This window comes from Anopheles stephensi, chromosome 3, assembly GCF_013141755.1.
Source record: "Anopheles stephensi strain Indian chromosome 3, UCI_ANSTEP_V1.0, whole genome shotgun sequence".
Taxonomy (NCBI): Eukaryota; Metazoa; Arthropoda; class Insecta; order Diptera; family Culicidae; genus Anopheles; species Anopheles stephensi.
The window spans coordinates 86,018,424-86,038,985 of record NC_050203.1 but is presented as its reverse complement, the minus strand read 5'-3'; the positions used below and the strand labels follow the sequence as shown (position 1 = coordinate 86,038,985).

At 47.8% G+C, this 20,562-nt stretch overlaps 2 protein-coding genes across 2 annotated transcripts; one reads left to right on the top strand and one right to left on the bottom strand.

The window, feature by feature from the left end:
* Positions 1-1,016: 1,016 nt before the first annotated feature.
* Positions 1,017-19,671, top strand: LOC118513912. Its single transcript, XM_036060253.1, has 18 exons — positions 1,017-1,758; positions 4,602-4,771; positions 4,846-5,128; positions 5,209-5,400; positions 5,477-5,653; positions 7,692-7,874; positions 7,940-10,015; positions 10,079-10,245; positions 10,316-10,423; positions 10,487-10,580; positions 10,648-10,986; positions 11,062-11,212; positions 16,107-16,225; positions 16,294-16,453; positions 16,525-16,675; positions 16,750-17,113; positions 17,183-17,353; positions 17,437-19,671. The coding sequence occupies exons 1-18, from the start codon at positions 1,695-1,697 to the stop codon at positions 17,676-17,678; spliced, it is 5,211 nt and encodes a 1,736-aa protein (XP_035916146.1). The 5' UTR covers positions 1,017-1,694; the 3' UTR covers positions 17,679-19,671.
* On the bottom strand, positions 10,992-13,559 carry LOC118513958. Its single transcript, XM_036060356.1, has 4 exons — positions 12,228-13,559; positions 11,571-12,074; positions 11,374-11,503; positions 10,992-11,313 (listed from the first exon to the last, which is right to left on the bottom strand). The coding sequence occupies exons 1-4, from the start codon at positions 12,525-12,527 to the stop codon at positions 11,228-11,230; spliced, it is 1,020 nt and encodes a 339-aa protein (XP_035916249.1). The 5' UTR covers positions 12,528-13,559; the 3' UTR covers positions 10,992-11,227.
* Positions 19,672-20,562: the final 891 nt, after the last annotated feature.

The following is a 20,562-nucleotide window of genomic DNA, read 5'->3' as shown; positions in this document are numbered from 1 at the left end:
GAGTGAAGAAGAGCAGTGCGAGTTGTATTTGTTTGCAAGTTTAACTCAGCGATAAAAAGTCACTTACAGAAGGTGAAAATAATGAGAAACTTAAGTCACATGATCCACTAAGCGTAAGGATAACCGCGCACCGTAAACAATCTTTCGGGGTACAGAAATGGCAACAAATTGTTCGGTGTGAAAGTACGCGCATCAATAAAAGCACACCACCCACATGAACTATTTTCGAAATGCCTCCCGTGGCCAATGGGTGGAAGTGTCGTTACGGACCATTCATCAGCAAAGTTTACACGGTCGAGCGTAGCGAGAGCAGTGCGTCCCGGGTGTCGTTGTCGTCAGCACGTCTGTGCTTCGCGTGAGATACCGTGCGTAATGTAGACCAGGGTAGACACATCGTCGGCGCGATCGTTTCTGGGCGGCTAAGGACTGTGTACTTGGGTGGAACGAAAACAGAGTGAAGTTGATTACATCTGAACAAACATCAGAGTGATTTTCGGTTATTTGTGATTGAAAAACAAAACAAACAAACACATAGGCAAGTAAAAAGTGAATAACAATATTAGTTACACAATTTACAAGAATAATCTAGACAATTCGAGACGACAATCTATACGTAACAATTTAAAGTTACGGTATACTAAGTGGCGAACGGGAACATAACGCTTCTCGCAAGAGGTGTAATGCGTGTTGCAAACTTTTTGGCGTAAAACGCTTAAACCGTTTAAAAGCGCTGCAGTGAAGTGAACGCTACGGTGACCACGTGGTTGTGGATTAGGTTTTCACGCGGAAAAGATAGTACAATATTTGTTTCATTTACATTTTACAATTATTTACGTGTACCTGAGGCGTTCAAACAGAAATCGTAGTTTAGACGTTCATAGCTCAAAACTCTGACAGAATTAAGCGTTATCGAAGCGTTTACTAAGACGTCGAGAAAATCTCCCCCGAATTACATGAAAGCCCCGTACTATTATCTCCGTGAGCGACCAACAAGATTTTCCCACCAAAGCATCAGAACTCGCTCTCTCGCGACGAACTGATGTCGCTCTGCTGTAACAGTCATGAAAACAGTTCAATTGAACCCACCCTAACGTAACGTCGGGGTTTTGGGGAAGATGCGGATTGTTGAAAAGCGGAACTCGGAAACGGTTGTGGCATAACAGACAAGGATCGGATCGGATCGACTGGTCGCAGAACGCGGCGACCGAGCGTTGTGAAATCGTCGTGAGAATCGACCGCCGACACTGTTAGCGAGTGGAAGCAGCTCTCGGCTAGTGCTGCTTGCTCGCGCGCGCGTCCCAAGCAAAACGCAGCCACAGGCGGACACGGACGGTGAAGTGAAAAAGCAAAAAATCACGGGCGAACAGAGGAAGCAACAGAAGCGAACGTAGAAGGAACGAAAAAGCGAACGACGGCGAAAAAATCCCTTGGCAAGTGGGCGAAGGAGCTGCAGCAGCCCGTGTGCCCAGTAGTGCAGCTGTGCGGCCGTGTGCGTCCCGTTTTCCGGAAGCTGTGCGTTTTTTCGGGGCTTGGAAAATCGATCCCACCGTGTGTGATGTGTGATTAAGTGCAAAGTGAAAGCAAAAAGAAACGGTGGCCTCCCCGTATGAAATTGTGCATCGCTTGACGCGAAGTTTAGTGGAACGCGCACTTTGACGACGACAACGACGAGGCCAAGTGTGTTGTAAAGGAAAATGTTGCTGCTCAAGAAAAACCTTCTCTGCTGGCTGCTCCTGTCAGCCATATTGGTGAAAACGGGTGAGCCTTTTCCGTCAGGCAATCTGAGGCTGCTCCTACGAGCACATCGCCTTTGGGTGTAAAATGGGTGCTGTGTCTGGGTCGGGTCACGTCGGTCGGTTGCTGTAAGTAGTGTCAAGCGTTTTTCCCGATTTTCCAAAGTGCAAAACAGGCCATGACCTTTACGCACTCCGTACGTACGAAAAGGCAGCGCAGAGTCAGAAAAAAGTGCCAATCCAGCAAACGAGAAACCAGATCCTGTGACGCCTCCTTTTCGTGAGACCTTGCATTCTTCTCGAGCCCTCAGAATCCTCCATCACCTCACGTGAGGGCTTTTTTCTCCATTTTCTGCACGTTTTTTCGCAAAAAAAAAATAATGAGGACAGAGTGTTTGAGTGTGTGAGCACGCTCTCCATCGTCGTTATCGGTGACATTCCGGGTTGGCTTTTCGGGCTGGTCGACACGGGAAGGTCGTTCTGGGGTTTTTATTTATTTTGTTTTTGCACACCCGAAGCAGAGTGTGCGTGCGTGTGTGTAAGTGGGCGCTCTTTCCGCGTCAGTATGGGTGAGTGAGCGCTCTCACGTGTTCTCTCACGTGCGGCGCGAATCCTGACCGTTTTGGGCCGAATCGCTCGCAACCGTGCTTTCGGCTCCGTCCGTCCTGGACCGGGACAGCTGATTTTGAAATGTTTACATCGGTTTTTACGCGCTTGTTTCATCAGGTGTGCGTAATCGAGAGTGTCAAAACTAGTACTGGGAAAGGACTTGGGGAATTGCAAATCCCAGAAATTAGGATAAAAGTAAACAAGTTTTGAATATTTTCTTTTCGAGAGATTTTTGTATGGACTTTTCTCCGGGAATTCCAACAAATTTTATTCTAAAATCCAATCAAACACCGACTAAAGAGTAAATCAATGCATCAAGTGGATGGATCACATAATGGAAGGAATCATCACTTCTCTCCAACTACGTCAACGTTATATAAGTCAGCACAACACAAACAAACTGATTCAGCACGCCATCACAAATTGTGGCAACGCCTCGCATGACGGCAGACAAGTTCGGATGCACTACTCCCTGCCATGGATACGGCTCAGTTCACCTGGCGGCAATAAACGAGTTAGTGACCTTTGCGGTCAAACCAATCGACCGGGAGCGCGTGCGTTTTGTTTTCGGTGCACTTTGGCGCACAAAAGCCGTTTGTGCCCTACAAAAATAGCCCTCGCTGCTATGTTCCCCGGTGCTGTCACCCGGCACCAGTCACACGTAATCGGTCCGGATTTGTCATCATTCGTTTGGTGATCTCGTCTCGCGCGCACTGCATACGATCCGTACGATCCGTTAACTAACCTTAAGTAGCATATTTCGTCGGCGTGTGTCATAACCGGCCCCTACTAAATCGGTGGCCCGAACCGGCAAACAAATCGCACCGACACACGGACACAAAGTGTGTCGCAGTCTCCAAGTAACGATTCCACGATCAAACAACTCCAACATGTCCTGCGAGACCTGCATGAGACGGTGACGGTGACGTTCGGTGCAGATCTGTGCCGTCTGAGACTGTCTGTCTGGTTGCTGCGTCGTTCGTGCACACGTCTAGCCACGATGTCTGCCAACAATTGCCCAAATGTGTGTGCTCCCCAGTGTGTCGGTGTGTGCGAGTCTGGGAGATCAACGACAAGACAGGCTTTCGTCACAGTCTGGCAAACTGCGGCACGTACGCCGGCAATTCACACACGTACCCGGGGGGTTGGTTATTTCGGGATTTGCGATCGCGAAATGTTGCGCCCCGGTCGCCAGTGTTTCGGTGCGCGTACACTCACGCTCACGTCTGCTATGCTCGCTTTCCCCGGCAACGCAGCAGAAGCAGCTGGTGTGCAATGCAGTGCAGCGCCCGCCAAACCAGTGCAATGGCTCCAACAAGTCTCGCAAGGCGTCGGCCGACAACGACGATCGTACGATCGTTCGCGGTCGCACTCTGCCAGCACACTTGCCTTTTGGTGCGTAAACCCCGGCAGCACCAGCAGCGGAAGTACTTGGGTCGCCGGTTCTTGGGTTTCCGTTTCGACTGCACCAGACAACGTGTCTCGGTTGGGCCGCGCATACACATGTGTCGACACAGTCGTAGATGGCTTTTTTTAGAGCAGCTGCGGCCTACCACCGTGTCATACCCGAGTGTATGTGTGTTTGTTGGGATATGTGAGATGGCGTGACATTTTGTTACGCATCTCGGGCGCACGTTTTCGCGACTGATAAGGCGAGAGTGACAAATCGCAGCTGCGCGCCGGAATACGCCAACTGATGACCTTTTCCTATGCACTACCCAGGTCTCAAACAGGAAATAGTGATTTTGTTGCGCTTATAGCGAGCTCAAAAAATAATTGTAGCATTGCGGATTGTGGTCTGTACAGCCTCTGTACAGGTCATACCAACATTAAGCTTCTTGCAAGGCTCCAAAAATAGAATGTTTTTCTGTTTCAAGAAGAAAGCGGGAAACACGTACGTTGTTGACAGGCATTCCTCGCTGATCAGTTTGTAAATTAGCTATTTAGTTGCCAATGTTGAGGAATTTCATTATTTTCACCCCGCGCGCGATCACTCTTCTAGATCCGTTCCCTCTTATTTGACCTCCTATAGCGAAACCGCGGCTTACCTCATTCGAGACGAAGGAACTTAAAATAAGTACCGCGAGTAGTACTGACACCGACACAAACAATGACAACAGAGCGTTGGAACGCAGCCAGTACGTCGATCGTGACCCGACCCCGACGCAAGCGGCTTCTCTTGCACTTTCGGGCAGGTGCATGTTTGGCGGGCAATATTTATATTAAATATCTGCATTCCTGGCGATTGTTTCTCCTCAGCTTACTGCGTCCCAACGGCAGCCGTTACCGAGGCAGACGACGAAAACGATTCGGAATGGGACGAGGACGAGGAATCGTCCGAGGCGGATGACGATGGGCGGGTCTACAAGAATCCGAGGAATTCACCCTCGACCGAATGTCCACGGGACGAGGAACAAGCAACGCTGCTGGTGAGCTGTCCGCGACGGGTGACTTTAAGTGAGGGTGAGGTGCTCCGAAACTTGAATTTCCTTTCTTTCCACAGGGTCAAAAGTGTTTGCGCAAATGTTCGTCGGATGAGGATTGTAAGAGCAAGAAGAAGAAGTGTCTGTGTGATGGGGCGTGCGGTATGTCCTGCATCAAGCCGGACCGGGAGTGTCCGGATCTCACGCAACCTAGCCTAGGTTCGGTGACGCTTTCGGGGAAGCATTTTGGATCGCGTGCTACGTACACCTGTCCGCATGGATATCACGTGGTTGGGCTTCAGAGCCGACTCTGTCAGGCGGACGGAAGTTGGGCGGGAAGTGAGCCGGTGTGCAAGCAGAACAGTGAGTATAAATTGAAACCTTGAGGTGAATGACCGGAAGATTGAAATATTTGTGCGCCCTCTCGATTGACTTGCTTGCAGTCTACTGTCTGGAACCACCGACTATCGAGCACGCAAGACACTCAGCCCTCCCGGAGCAGGCCACCTTTGATCTTGACTCAACGGTACAGTACCACTGCCATACGGGCTATGCTACGGCCGGGTTTCCGCGTGCCAAATGTTTGGCCGTTGATGGACAGGCGAGCTGGTACGGTCCGGATATTTCGTGTGAACGTAAGTAGTCATTAGATGGAGCTGTAAAGCCGAGCTTGGAATGAAATTGCGTGTTTCGGTTTGCTTTCTGATCCAGCACGCTCCTGTGGACAGCCCCCGGATCCTGCCCATGGTTGGCATGCAGGGGAGAGTTACACGTTTGGAGGCAAGGTAACGTACCATTGCGGTGAAGGGTATGAGCTGGTTGGACGAGCTGAGCGCTACTGTCAGGCTGATGGATCGTGGACTCCGAAGGAACTGCCGACCTGTGTTCGTAAGTAGCTTTCTACCCCTTTTTAAACAGTTACAACAGTTTTGGTTCCTTGGACATTGGAGTTCTTCCTGTTATAAGTTTACTGGGAGCTTAACGCATGTACTAACTATTCGTGCACTTTTTTCTCCACTAACATCCAAACATTGAATGCTGCAACCTACTAAAGCTCTACCTGCGGCTGACTAGATTGACAGATGTTGAACGTAGAGGGTCCAAGTGCGTTAGGGCCTAGATTCAGTTCAGACCACGTATCGTATAGACAGCGTACCTATCTCATGGTTTACATACTCCAATGTTTTCCCTCCCATTCAAGAGAATACACTAAGACACTACTAGTAGTGTAGTAGCTTGCTTGGCAAAGACTCGAACCAATGTGACAAGGATAGAAGACATCGAAAGTCCTACCGATTTTGATGACTCGCCCGACCGGCCGCCCGCCTGCCGTGTTTCGTGACACGATTAGCTGATCGTTGATCAGAGATGCGCGTGGCCTTTCGTGGCAGAGTGTAGTACATTAAAATGACCAGAAAAACAGTATCATAACTTACATCCTCCCCCCTCGGTAGTGTTTAGGAGCCATAGGGGCTATAAACATGGCAGATGGTTGAGGTAAAGCGCGGCACTGGTAGAGCGTAAAAAAGAGTTACGAAGCTACCGCGCTACCCCAAATTTATCGCTCTTAAAATTAGCCAACGTCAGCACGACGAGTGAAGCTGCTAAGTGCTTCTCACGATCATTTCACATTCTCACCGTTTCTTATTGCTTTGCGGCGAGTGCGGGAGTTCAGGATTTTATCGTGGGGACGTAGGGGACGCTGGATGCGGATGGGGTTGAGGATGAGACATATGCTAAAGCAAATATTTACGTAGCGAAAACCCGTAGAATAGAGTGTCGCTTTGAATTTACTAGCAAACTGTTCGTATGTGTGTGTATGTGGATTAAGGTGTAGAAAGAGAGACAACGAGAGCGTAGTCAAGACACAACAGATTTAATGGATCATGAAAGAAAATCTCAACATATAGACACAATGGGCGATAGAAAGGGAACAGCGAGGGAAAGGAGGGCAAGCAGGGAAGGCCACAAGCAGGGAGCAAAACGGACTCGCATCAAACTGTCACATAAGTCTTGGCACGCGATTAAAATTGTACTCAAGTGTGACGTTTATTTCTTGAATAAATTCATTGCCGCAATCTCTAATACTTGTTTCATTTCGTTTCATTTTGTTTAACCGTAATCGGTAACCACAACATGCCACGCCATGGGTTGGGAGGCCAGCCGATTGGGGGATGGGCACGGAACGGAAGGAAAAGCCGGAAGTTTGGGTTTTTACGTTTGTGTTTGTGCTGCTTATCAGGTCTTATGTTTTGTTGTACCATTTTGAGTTTTATTACGATTCCTCGTAACTTTTACAGCCAAACGGGAGCTTATGGTTTTTGTTCTTTAATGTCGGGCAATGAAACAGTAGAAGAAGGTGTTAAACAAAATGAAGCGATCTGTGTATTAGCGAGTATTAGCGATTGGCGGTGGTGATTTTCTTGCCCCCAAAAAAGCTTGGGATGACGAGTTGTGAGATTAGGTGTAGTAAATTGTGAGCGATGTGGACACTTAACTGGAGGCTTGTATGTTCGCGCGGACGAAGCATTTGTTGGAAAAGCAAGTAGATTGGACGTATGGCAGAGGTTCACTGTTTCTCCTTTTGTCGCAACTAACTAACAACTCCACCGAATGCAATAACTGGTAGAATAATACGCACCTTCTTCTCCTATTTCATTCACTCGTAGTTTGTAGAACGTTTCGTTTCGCTTGAGAATTTTGGTTTTACTAATCACAAACGGGGGATAAAATGAAAGAAATTAAACGACTGCTTAGTTTATACCACAGTTTGCTTCCATTTTGGTTTCGTTTGTGTTCATGTATACTACGATCCCGCAGGTTCGTACTGTTTAAGTGGTACAGCTGTCACTATCTAGGACTGTCAATGTTGGGTAAACAACCAAATGTAAACAAAGTCAATAAAGAGGATCATTGTTTGTTTCAGTGGTAACTTCGGTGCAGTGTCCATCGCCGGAAAATCCGAGGAATGGTAAGGCCATTTACACAAGCACGTCCTACAACTCCGTGGTTAGTTACGAGTGTCGCTATGGATATACGCTTGTGGGCGAGAGCTCTCGTCGATGTGGCGCAGACAAGCGCTGGACGGGTACACTTCCAGCATGCAAGGGTAAGTAGAATTATTACCTATTTGGAACAAAAGCTTACCGCTTTGTGTCTTCTCAATGATGATAGAAATCAACTGTGGACATCCGGGCACTCTGTACAACGGTTGGCTGGAAAACATCGAAAGCGGTACCGGTCTTGGTGCGAGTATAATTTTCCGTTGTCATCCGGAGATGCTTCTGGTGGGAAACACTTCCTCCGTGTGTCAGATTGATGGTCGTTGGCGATATCCGTTGCCACAGTGCTTGGCGCCTTGTGTCGTCCCATCCATATCTCAAGGGCAGGTGATTCCGATCGAGTTCGACATTGATGTAAACGCCACGACAATTGTGCCGACGAGTGGTAGTAGCTCGAAAGTGAAGCATGGAACAGTGCTGGAAGTAATCTGCGACGAGCACTACGAATTTCCGTTCTCGTCCTTGTCACCACCGACGTGTAATAATGGAACGTGGAGCGTGATACCGCGATGTGCTCCGGCTCGCTGTAAGACGATGCCCAAGCCGCCCAAGTTTGGCATGGTGTTGGCACCGAAAACGGAACATGGGATGCGGGCGAGATTTAAGTGTAAGGATGGCTATAACCTTACTGCTCCGGGTGGGAAACCAATCCCGGATCCGAACAACTACGTGCTGATCTGCTCGTTCGGTAACTGGACTGGAGAAATGCCACAGTGTACGGAGGTGTACTGTCAGTTCCCGGGGTATATCCCCAATGGAAAGGTGTTGCTGGTGGGTAATATGGGCCTGTACGACTATCGGCCGTACGTGCGGAAGGTAATCAACAACAAGCAGATAATGTACGAGTGTGACAAGGGCTACGTTATTGAAACGGGTCCACCCGGAGCGACTTGTATAGGAGGGAAATGGAGTCCAACAGAGCTACCGATCTGTACGCCCGGGCAGCATCCTCGGTTGCGTTGGAATCGTCGGCGTCGTTCGCTGGATCTTCGTATGCGCTTCCACCGATCAAATCAGCTCAAGCAGCACTATCGATATCTGCAGCGTAAGCTAGAAGAGCACGACGCATATCAGCAGCATGAGATCGCAAAGCGTTCTGCTGCACCGTACCGCGGACAGATCCCTTCCAAGCGTCACTACACCTTCGAAGACTTTCAACGCTTTCGCGCGAAGCGTAGCATCGAGGCGAGTCGTAACGCAATGCTTAGAAGCGCTTTCCGTACCGCGATGGTGCGAGAGCGACGCGAGCTTTCGGATGTGGAGAAGGCCTACAGCAAGTACTACGAACGGATAAAGGCAAAGTATCGGAATTATGTACAGAATTTACTTGGCTTTAATAAGGCACGAACGATGCCGACACACGACGACATTCACGTACAGGATGGGCGATGGCACTCGTATCCGGAGTCAGACCCGGTAAGCCGCAACCGTGGTATGCAGAATGGACGTGAGACGGAAACGGGTCAACTCGTAGGAACACCTGCTCCTTCGCCTGCCACTCGACGACCAAGACCACACAAAGCGAAGCAAGGTAAGGCACGGAAACCGAAGCTTCCCCCACCGATTACCATTCCGGACATTAACGAACAGTCCCGCTATCGGTTGGATTTTGTCGAGAGTGCCGAAAGCAATCGTACAACAGATCATCTGAACGAGAACGATATCTACAGTAACTATTTCCCACCGCCACTGACTGGCCGGTATCATACGAGCTGGCAGTTTGCTTCGGAAGTTACACCTAGCCATCGGAACGAAGGCAACCAGTATCGTACGACGCAGTACCGGGGCCGTAATCGCACGGAACCACCGCTGGACGAGAATCCGTACACGCTGATGGAGAAGCTACAGTCGCAGATTATTCGACGCAAGCGAGATACGGCCAGCTCGATGGAGGAAACGAAGCGCGCCCAGAAAGCGAATCGGAAGGCAGCGAATCAGACCGACGTGGACAGTATGGATCCGGCACGGAAGGTAAAGTTTAAGGGACCTTGCGAACCGTTGGCTAGTGAACCGTATGCGCAGCTGGAAATTGTACGCCCGGGCAAGGATCCGAACGAAACGTTCGGTCCGGGAACGATTGTGCGGGTAACCTGCACGAAGGGTTACGTTTCGAACATTGTCAATCCGAACGCGACGGCAAAGTGTGTACGAGGCCGATGGAAACCGACCAAGCCGACGTGTAGTATGAGTAAGTTGAATGGACAGGTGTGTAAGAAGAGTGCAGTTTAACCCTCATTTTCTTCAATGCTAGAGCCTTGCTTCGTACCATCAACTGAACATGGCAAGTACTACGATGCCTCGGTAGATCTGACGACTCTTGATGCGGTGCGACCTACGACCGCTTCCCTGACACCGATGGAGATGATCGAGAATGGGAAGATGATCAACTTCCAGTGTGACCATGGCTATAACACACAGGTAAGTAGTGGATGGGATCCCTGAGGTGTTTTGGGAACGAGGTTAATGTTCAAAAAACAATTCTTTAAAGGGTCCTTCGAATCTACGCTGTTGGAACGGTGAGTGGGCTGTGAGTTCTCTACCGGAGTGTTTACCTGCACCTTGTGTCCTGCCACCAATAATGCACGCAATGTATCAGGTAAGCGGAGATACTAGAGATCCTTTAAATAGAAAGAGTATTGAAGAAGGTGCCTACTTTCAGGGAGGATATCGTGCTGGACTAACCATCGCGCACGGTAGCTCCGTGATGATCCAGTGCGAGAGTGGAATGGGAAGTGCGTCATCGGTACAGATGGGTAAGTGATCTAACTTTCTAACACTTTGTGCGTTTTAACTCACTACATAATCCTGTCTTCTCATCAGATTGCGCCCTGGGATCTCTCACGCCCGAAACGATCAACTGTGGATACATTTCATCGCGCAAATCGCGCGATGATGACAGCAGCTCAATCATTGTGCTCGACGGTAACAATGTGACCTCGTCCGAGGATGAAAACGACGGTAGAGAGTGTGGTCCACCGGGCAAGATCCACGGCTCGCTGGTGTACAAGAACGGTGAACAGATGGATGAAGGCAGTGACGAAGGTTTCCCATCCGGGACGGAGATAACGTTCGATTGTATCGCGTCCATCACGGGTGAACAGACGACGTGGAAAATTATCTGCGAAGATGGACAGTGGATAGGACGATCAATGAATTGCGGTACGTACGATAACATTACGATTTATTATTGGCTTGACAGTGACACACATTAATATTGTATATTGTATTATTTAGATGACGATGATCCACTGTTTCATCGGATACCGTCTGCAAACGGGTCGTGCATGTTCCGCAACAATGAGCCGCACGTGGTCAGCTTCTACAACGATCTGGAGATACGGGAGGATATTGTGGAGTTTCCACCGGGGACGACGATCATATCGCGGTAAGTTAAAAGTTGCTAGTCATATTCGGCTCCGACAGTGATGCTGATCGGGCCGGGAAGTACGTTGGTTTTGTGATACCATTTGTTGGTGTCCAGCACAACTGAGGGAGCGAATCAAGAGAATTACGAAAACGTTTTCAGTGAATTTTAAGAACACATACTTGTTTCTCCGGTTTGAACAACGACGGACAGGAATTCACACTGATAGAAACATTCCGGTGGTGGCGCAAGAATCCACTCTTTGGCTCCTTTCAGCTGCGACTGCCACGACGGAAGACGGACATTGTCGACCTGTGGGAGAAATTTGAAATTTTGCGAAAGTTTGTCTTCTGCTCCATTTTCTATCTACACTACGTACATGCATGTGTGCTCCAAGACCAGGGCCACCCATAAAAACCCAGTCGATAGCACTGTTCTCCGAATCAGCCGGTAGAAAGTACGGGCGTTGGTAATGCTCTCGCAGCACCTTAACTATCGCTGGGTCACAGTTGCTCCATCCGAAGTACCACGGTTCCGTGCCTGGGTCGTATCGGACTCGAGATTCCGGCAGTGACAACGCCTCCCTTATGTCTCGGAATCCCGTCTTGTAAGGAAAAAACTGACACCGTTCCGCTTTCGGTCCGACTCCGTGCGTTTCGTACACACGCTTGAAGAACCAATAGTCAAAGCGTTCTACGGCGGTCCAGTTTACGGTGGCATCCGTCACAATGACTGGCCCTCCACGGTACGCATAGTTGCGGGCAAACTCCGCCGGACTTACGTTCGACAGCCGAGGAACTGTTCCGTGAACTGCCCGACAGAAACCACAACTTTCCGGCGGTCGAAACGCTTTCTGCAACTGGGCCGGCATGGAGAGAATGCACTGCAAAACAGAGAAAGAGTCCCGGGTTTTTTGATGTTTTTAAAAGTGAAGGATGCACTTCAAACGGAGCGAAGGGTCCGCTCGACGAAAATATGTAAACTTGCGTCGAGGGAAAGCGTTCATTACGCGAAATTAATTCCATTTCTCATTTACATCTTCATTTGCTAACAACGTTGCCAGCAGTGGGCGCCATCGTCGTCCTTCGCCTCCGCCGACTGTCGTGTGGTTGGCCACGGTGAACAGGAGGAGCACTAGCAGCAGCAGCAGCAGTACACCCGCTTTCCATGGGTAGCCCAAACGCCGACGGATCCATTGGCCAGCGTCCGGTGGCAGGAGGGCAAGATAGGGTGCAACCGGTGTGGGGAACCGGTTCGCTAGAAACTCGCCCAACTCGATACCACTCGTGTCGGAATTAATTAAAAAATTCTTCATCTTTTCGTGCACTTCATCCATGGTGGCGGTGGAACGGACGGGCAAAAAGTTTGACTATTTTAGTCGCTGTAACGAATTTGGGTGCCCTTTTCCCCCAACTTGCTATCCACCACTTCTCTATCGAGGGAAAATCGTATTAATTCCACACTGAGAAATCACTTCACTTTTTGCATTGTTGTACGCGGGCAAGTCCTTCAGATGCTGCTCGCTCGAACCACTTCAATCGAAGCCCGTCCTGACGGTGGCCGGGATTTCCCGGCCGGCCTGTTCGGTGAGGGTGGAGTGATTTTCGATGCAAATTTTTCACAAATTTTCGGTCGCTTTTTGTTTGTTTGTTGGTGCGCTTTCGTTTCACTTTCGTTCTCGCACACACACACAGGCGCGCGGCAGCTGTTGGGAGGATTGGATTAATTTTTCGTGCTCTAATTGAACACCCGAGCGAAAGAGGTTGTACGGTGGGCGTTGATGTTGAAGTTAGTTAAAACTGTTGGTACAGTTAGCCACAGGCTTGGAGCAGCACGGGTTTTTGTTTCCGGGGTGTTTGTCCCGGAGCCCACTCAATACTCGAAATGCTTGTTACCGAGTGAATGGTGTTACAGTATTCGATTGTGCGAGAACCACTTGTTTGTTAAAATGGGCGAGAGTTCCGAGTTGCTCCGCCGGTTGTGCCGTACGGATTGATACTGAAGAATGGATGTAGCGATCCTGGGGTATTTGCAGCCTCGGTGTGCTTTGTGTCCTGGGAGCAGTGGAAGCCTTGAAGTGTGTATGAAGGGGATAACTCCCTGAATGGCAATTGAATTTTTGAATCGGTGAGCCAGGGACTGCGCACTATGGGAGCGTAGAATGAAGCGATTTGGACAGCTTTAATTTGTTTAGCTTGAAGGTGTTTTTCTGTTAAATGTCCAAATGTATAAAACAATGTGAGATTCGAGTTTCATAATTATAATATGAAATCAAGCTACGATACATCTTGGGACAGCAGATGATATTCAAATCGCAGCACATTTTAACACCACACCGTTTATCAAGTCCAAATCATGTCCGAGTCTTCATCAGCGCCCGTTGTCATCAGCGTTGATAAGTTTAACACCATAACAACTGAAATATCCTATATCATATCTCGAAGCGTGCACTGGTTTTACACGCTTTCAAATCAAAATTAAATCATTCTTAAGAAGTAATTATAGATAATTTAATTGACAAAGCTCTACTATGATAATTCTAACAAAGATCTTGTTTGTGCAGTTCGTTAGCCCAGCAAAAGCAAGATGTAACAAGCTCGCCAACAACCACAGTTCCCGGAAAACATTATCTACCGGAAGCGGCGACATTCATTTGATGTTTACACCCACCTGTGTCTGCAGTTCGTTAAGGGAAGCCGCTTCCTCGCAAACTTTTTCCACTTGAACTTGTTTTGCGAGTTTTTGCCTTCGATGACAAATTTTGAACACTCTGACCACCGTACACGCTGGCAACGGTCCGCTGTGCGGTGCGGTACAGTGATCAAACGGTTTTGCAGCTGATGTCTCACACCCTCGGTACACGCTGTCCTTATCAGTGGCTCAGCAGACACATTCACGCAATTGTGATCATTCGTGACGCGAAGGGCCTCGTTTCCTGCTTCGAGCTTTCACCACTGGTGCTGGATTGTGTGTGTGTGCGGGTCGCTCACCCATTCCATTACCATTATCAAATAAAGCGATTTACCTCCCGCTGCTTGAGAGACTGTGTTTTTTCGCTTCTTTATTTCACGGTGCTCTTAGCAGTAGCTTTACCCACTAAAGTCCACTCCTCGCGTACGGCGACTTCAAGGTGGAGCTTATTGTAATGATGTGACTATTTATGCCTCTCCAGAAAGGCACTTCCTTTAAATTCCAAAAAATTGCTTCCGTGGAAAAGTGAAATTAGTCCAACATGAGCCAACTTAAGACGAAGCCTGGCGGAAGGTGAGCTCTGGCGAGTTTCTTTTAATTTTGTTTTCATCTTTCGAATCTCGCTTTGGAATCGGCAGCCGGTACCAGCTGTGGACCGTTTTGTTAGTGTTTATGACTTTTCGTTTATGCTTCCTCTATTTAGTCGCATCCTTCAATAATCTGGGCGCAGGAAGCACATTCAGTCCCGATTTTGAGAAAAATCTTTTATTGAGCAAAAAAAGGAGAAAGCAGAGCATCCTTTTACTGCGAAAAACTGCGAGAGGCGTCGAACGGTTCGTTAACTTTTGTGTCAGAGATTGAATAAACATCACACTTCGATTGCTAATCGACATAAAAATGGCACTTGACTGACGTACGCACCGGAATCGAAAGGCAAGAAAAACTGAGAAGGCCGGAAAACTTTATCTGATTAAGCCAAGCCAAGAAGCCGTGACGGAGCGCGCCAACGCTGTGCTGCTCGATGGCTAACTGATTTCGGATGAATGAAATGCCGAACCTTTTTGGGGGTTTCTGGCGTGTTTTACACAATCCCACATCCTCGCTGGTGAGTAGCGCAATGAAAGGAAGGCGAAGGAAGAAGGACCGAATTGAACGAAAATGGGAGGACGATTGGCGATGGACACTGTGCTGTGATTGAACCGCCCACAAGGCGCCTTGTCCGTGTTGATGAAGCGGGAAATGAATGCGATTTAATTTGATAGACCCGAGCCTGGCGTTGCCAGTGCCCGGTGGCAACGTTGGGCAAAAAAGGTATCATATTGCATGATTGAATTGAAAATGAATCATTGAGTGTGCCTGTCTGCGCTACTGCTGGGTTGAAGCTTTTTCCAACACTCTGTCCCGCAGCCACGCAGGAAAACACTGTACGCGTAGCGACGATTTGTCAATTTTCCAATTAAAAGCATTTTCCTGCCGGTGTACCGCCAGTTGGTTGGCAGTGGAAATTAGAAACTGGAAATTTGGCACCAACAACAGCCTGTCGGTGGCTGTGGATGTAAATGGCTAGCAGGCAGGATGGTGTTGGGGGAGAGTGTTTTTGTACTTTGCTTGCGTACGTCGCGTTGGTTATGGACAAAAAAACAGTTCTCCACAAATAGATGCTGTGTATCCGGATTGAAATCAGAATGGCAATGTTTGGTATGTTTGGTGAAGGAGTTTCTAGAAAATCGCTGTATTTACGAGCTGAAAACACATCCGTGTACAGCAATCGGTCGAGAGTAGTATTTATTTTCAGAGCCGGGGAACTATTTTGGAAAAGTCTATAGAATATTGGAAGTTACGTGTTATGACTAATCAGAATGGAAATAAAGTAATCATCGATCGGTGATCTATAGATAGGAAATTTCAAGGGAGATGTGATGGCCACATCAGAGTCGTATCCCGAGAATTGTGATGCAATGACACCTCTGGCCGAAATTGCTGACCAAACAGTGATTTTCCGGGGATGAATTGCTTTACAGTAAACTTCGTGTGGGATGAGCTTGTCCCAAATTGGATTGTTTTGTTCGTGTTTTGCCATATGAAGCAGATTTTTTAGTTCAATTATTATTAAGCTTTATTTTCCAAGTTAGGCTACTCTCAAGTCCTCATGTCTCGATGCAGAATTCTCCAGGTGGATGTTATCTTATCTTCTACAAATATATTGTCACAAATTCTTCAACAGCTGTGTCGATATCGGAAAGTACGCAATGATCGGTACTAGTGTGCGTACTTGCGTCCGTTCGGAGTGGAGCGGTCAAAAGCCATCGTGTTTTGGGTTGAATCAAGAGAATGACTATGCAAGTAAGTGTGTGTTGTGAATGCGATACATGTCGGGCGCACCACATTACAAACATGTTTTGATTTCGCAGTGGAAAAACCACCAACCATATTGATACGCCACCAGAACGGCCCCATCGCGCAGAGCAACGATGGAAAGCTGATCGTGTACCCGGGTACCACCGTACATCTCGAGTGTTTGTGGATGCGTCGGTTTGGAAATCCACGGTGGAATGTCAGCCATGATTATCGGTATGTTCTGCAACTCCGGTTGATTTAGGGAGACTAGATTTCTTGAAGAGTTGTTGATTTTTTACTGGCAGCAAGTATCCAGAGGGCTGGAGCTCGGATGAGGGTCGCGATCCACAGTTGGAGTATCGTATCAGCATCATGCACGCGGTGAAGGATGACTCTGGTAGCTTCACCTGTGTCACACCAGCACGCCACACGCATACGGTCGAGGTGATCGTCAAGGTATGTTACTGTTTTTGGGCAGAAGCGGGCAGGGATCTTTTATTGCAATTTGACCCTTTTGTATCTCGTTGCAGGCGGTTCATTGTAACGAAATTCAGGTACGACGAGGACTCTCCGCTAGCACAGGAGAAACGATGATGGGTACACGGGTCTTATTCTCCTGTACAAACGGTAACGCACTTATCGGTACGCCGGAGATCTCTTGTTTACCGAGTGGAAACTGGAGTGCACCGTTACCCGTCTGCGAAAGCGTTGAGTGTGGTGAGGTCCCGATACAACCGAGCAGCAACGGATCCGCACCTCGGGTCGCCATTTTGTCTCGGGAAGTTGGGGGACGGGCAGCATTCTCTTGTCCACCGGGCTATGGGCTAAGGGGACCTAGTGAGGCGATCTGTTTGCCAACGGGTGAATGGGGCGGTCCTTTCCCATCGTGTGTCGGTAAGTTGCTTTAGCTTTGAAGATCCAGACAAGAAGTTCTCAACGACAATTCCCTTATTCATCCTAAAGAGGTACAATGTTTCCATCCGGGAGCACCTCAGAACGGTTACGCGCAGGGAACTCCACCGTACAGGGCGGGTGATGTGGTACAGTTCAACTGCAATCCGGAGTACATGATGCAGGGACAACCGATCATCGCCTGTCAGGATAATGGACGTTGGTCGGGAGGTTTACCAAAGTGTAAGTCGATTTGTCGAACAATTTCGGTGAGGATCTCCTCACTCTTTCGCTATTATCTCTCTCTCTCTCTCTCTCTCTAACAGGTGTACAGGCTTGCTCGTATCCCGGCACCGCCATCAGCGGACGGATGTCATCGGTGAAGTTCTACTACTCCATCGGTGAAAGCATCACGTTCACGTGTGATGCCGGTCTGGAGCTGCGTGGCGCCAAGATGCTCAAGTGTCTGAAGAACGGCAAATGGTCGAATGCCATACCGACCTGCGTGAATCCGGACGCAGTGAACGTGCGCACCGACGCCAAGGGAGTGTTCAAGCGGGACAACTAAACGGTTTCCGAACCATTCGTCGCTACAGGAACGGCACAAACGACCCACCTAACACCTGAGTGGCGGTGGTCTTGCTGGCCACTAATGCTGCTGGCAGCACCATCATCACAACCCAGGACACGAACCCTATGGAAATCGGTTTCGAGAGTACTCAAGAGTGAAACAGGGCGAGATGAAGCAATCGCAATAGTAATTTCCAGCAATCAAACATATAAAGAGCGAGAGAGAGAGAGCTGTTCAAGGAATTGTTTTCACCATAACCCAGGTACGGAAGTGGGGGTACAGCTACTTAATAATAGGGAATAAGAATAGTAAGCAAGAAACACAATACAATAACAAAACGCATAGCAATGAAAAGTAAGAAAACAAAAACATAATCATAATGCAAATTGATTGGGCAAGCAAAATCAACACACGCGCATTCGCAATATTGTGAACTTCGAGGCATCCAAGCAAGCTACGCTACGGTAAGCGATTAATCAGCAGTTAATAAGCTTCTTAGCCACAGGCACAGGTTGTCACAGGCTCGGAAGAACATATCGCGTGTGTGTGTGTGTGAAGCGTTAGTAAAGCGGCACGAAGAAGAGGAAGGAGTTATCAACGTTAATTTGTTCACAAAACCTTCTTTTCCAGCTGCTGCTGCTCCTCAAGAAGTGAACAAGTAAACCAAAATCAAATTCATCATACTCGTAGAGTTAACTCAAGACCACACCAGATGTACGTATATGGATATTTATACTTCGTATATGAATACTACACAGAAGCATAATGCTAGTATCGGAATCAGGGGTGAGGCTTTGGCAGATGTTGTTGCCACAAGGCAGAAACAAGGCAGATTAGATTAGCTAAGCGAGGGAAACCAAAGAAAAACCCAAACAAGTCTCAACAAAATATCGCTCAGAACGTTACGTTAATGCCACCACCGGGGCCATCTTGTTAATGCTTGTTGCAGCTCGGAAGGGTTGGTTTTTGTTTTAACCATGCTTGATGCATCACTCTCTCACTCACTGTTGTCACTGTTGATAAGGGATAATGATGTACGCACTGATGGTGTTGTCCGTTTGATGGATTGCACGCACTGACGGTTCTGACGGGCTAGGGAAGTTCTGTTCTCCGCACTTGACGCACATTTAATTGTATCGATGGACATTCATCGACCTTCACCGATGGACACCGTTGGCGAACCGCTGGAGGCAGGGGATGTGTACTTACAATTGTACGCCTTTATCTCTGTAGCTCCAGGATGTACCTAGGGTGTTAGTGGTTTGCTGGCCACTGGGTGAATAAATAATAACTAACAACTGCATACGAGATCAATTGATGCATCGAGAGTCGTTGGGGTTTTTTTTGTGCGCGTTTGAAACAAAATGCAGATTTATCGACATCAGCGCACCGACAACAAAACGCGACCGCTATCGGGCCGGTCATGCCAGGGTGTTACTAATTTATGCACAACTTAATCGCAAATGTAATGCCAACCCAAGGGTGGTGGTCACCGGCTGTTCGTTGTTGCATGATGCGCACCCGAATCCTTGTTGATATGTGTGTGTGCTTTTTGTTGTTGTCGTTTGGGTTCATTTTGATCCTTCTCTACGATAATCTCTTCATCCTCTGTCAGTGGGACATTCGTCAAAAAAAATCGGCGGGAATTGTTTTGTTTGCTGTTGCTGTATGCAAAGCGAGTGTTCACGTTATAATTGCTTTCGGTCGAGTTGGTGAGTGGACAACGGGTGGGACGCGAGCGGTGTGTCAGGATGGGCGTTTGTGCAGCAGCAAAAAAAAGGAATCGTTTTTTATCGCCTCAGCAACGCCACCATCACATATGTGTAGCCCACAGTTAGAGGTGCTGTTATTATTATGCGCACAATTTATCTCCCTTCAGTGGCCGTTGGCTTACACCGTAATAACACTGTAAATAATAAGCAGGTGGAATTTATTGAACATATTATATATTATATAATTACAAATGAAATACATATATATATATATATTATATCAATGTTTTACTATTTTACTATAGCGCACATATAATTTTTGCTCTTCTTAGTACAACAAAAAAGTTGGCAGCTTCGGTATTCTCCTGGTGTGCGGTGTTGTTGTTGTGTTGCCTTTTAATTAATCCGAACTTCGATCGTTTCGATTTTTTTCTTTCGGTCCGGCGCTTTACTGTGTCAGTGATGGGTGGCATGCGGTTGCGTCTGGGTGACAGTTTTTAACCGCCACCGTGCCGACCAACGTGCCAACCAGATAACGATTCATTTAATGTGTACGATTCATTTTAATGAGTGCGTTTCAGCGTGCCGCTGTGTATCTTATAATTTGTTAGCCAATGAACGGTGCTGATTGGCCGATCTAACATTAAATTATGAGTTTGTGTAGCATTCATTTTAATTAACGAAAGCAAACGCAAACGCGGCGCCCCGACCGTTAATGGAGGGTGGTTTTTAATTAATTATTTAATCGTATTGTTCCCGATCTTGGTTTGGGAACTTGTTTTTTTAAGGTTTTCCGTGCAGTTGCACTATGGTATGGTTGTGGTCTGTATAGTGAAAGGTTTTAAGTACTTTAATTAGGCAATTAGCAAGAAAGGGTGGTAAGTTTAAATTTTTACTGTTTATGTTAGGTATGTTCTTAACTTATTCCGTACTACAAATGCTTTGTGATTTTAACATGCTTCCGAAGTGCTTTTCATCCCTCAGAGTCAGTCAGCTTTTCCCGGTGGGTGCATCTAAGAATATCTGAGTCGCCCGGTGCCATTCTCCGGATGTGTGAGGCCATTCGAACAAGCCTAATAAAAAAAATGATAAGAATTCTTTTAGAGATCAGTAGATCCACATCCACTCCATTTCCACAAACATTTCTGATATTTTTCCTCTATCGCTTC

Bases quoted from the DNA above. Each gene is read 5' to 3' on its own strand.
- LOC118513912 (XM_036060253.1), top strand. From the start codon at position 1,695: ATGTTGCTGCTCAAGAAAAACCTTCTCTGCTGGCTGCTCCTGTCAGCC. The intron at 10,424-10,486 runs GTAAGCGGAGAT...GCCTACTTTCAG, and splicing joins TAATGCACGCAATGTATCAG to GGAGGATATCGTGCTGGACT. The intron at 11,213-16,106 runs GTAAGTTAAAAG...ATTCTTCAACAG, and splicing joins GGGACGACGATCATATCGCG to CTGTGTCGATATCGGAAAGT.
- LOC118513958 (XM_036060356.1), bottom strand. From the start codon at position 12,527: ATGGATGAAGTGCACGAAAAGATGAAGAATTTTTTAATTAATTCCGAC. The intron at 12,075-12,227 runs GTAAATGAGAAA...TCTGTTTTGCAG, and splicing joins CGTTGTTAGCAAATGAAGAT to TGCATTCTCTCCATGCCGGC. The intron at 11,314-11,373 runs GTATGTGTTCTT...TCGCTCCCTCAG, and splicing joins TGTTCAAACCGGAGAAACAA to TTGTGCTGGACACCAACAAA.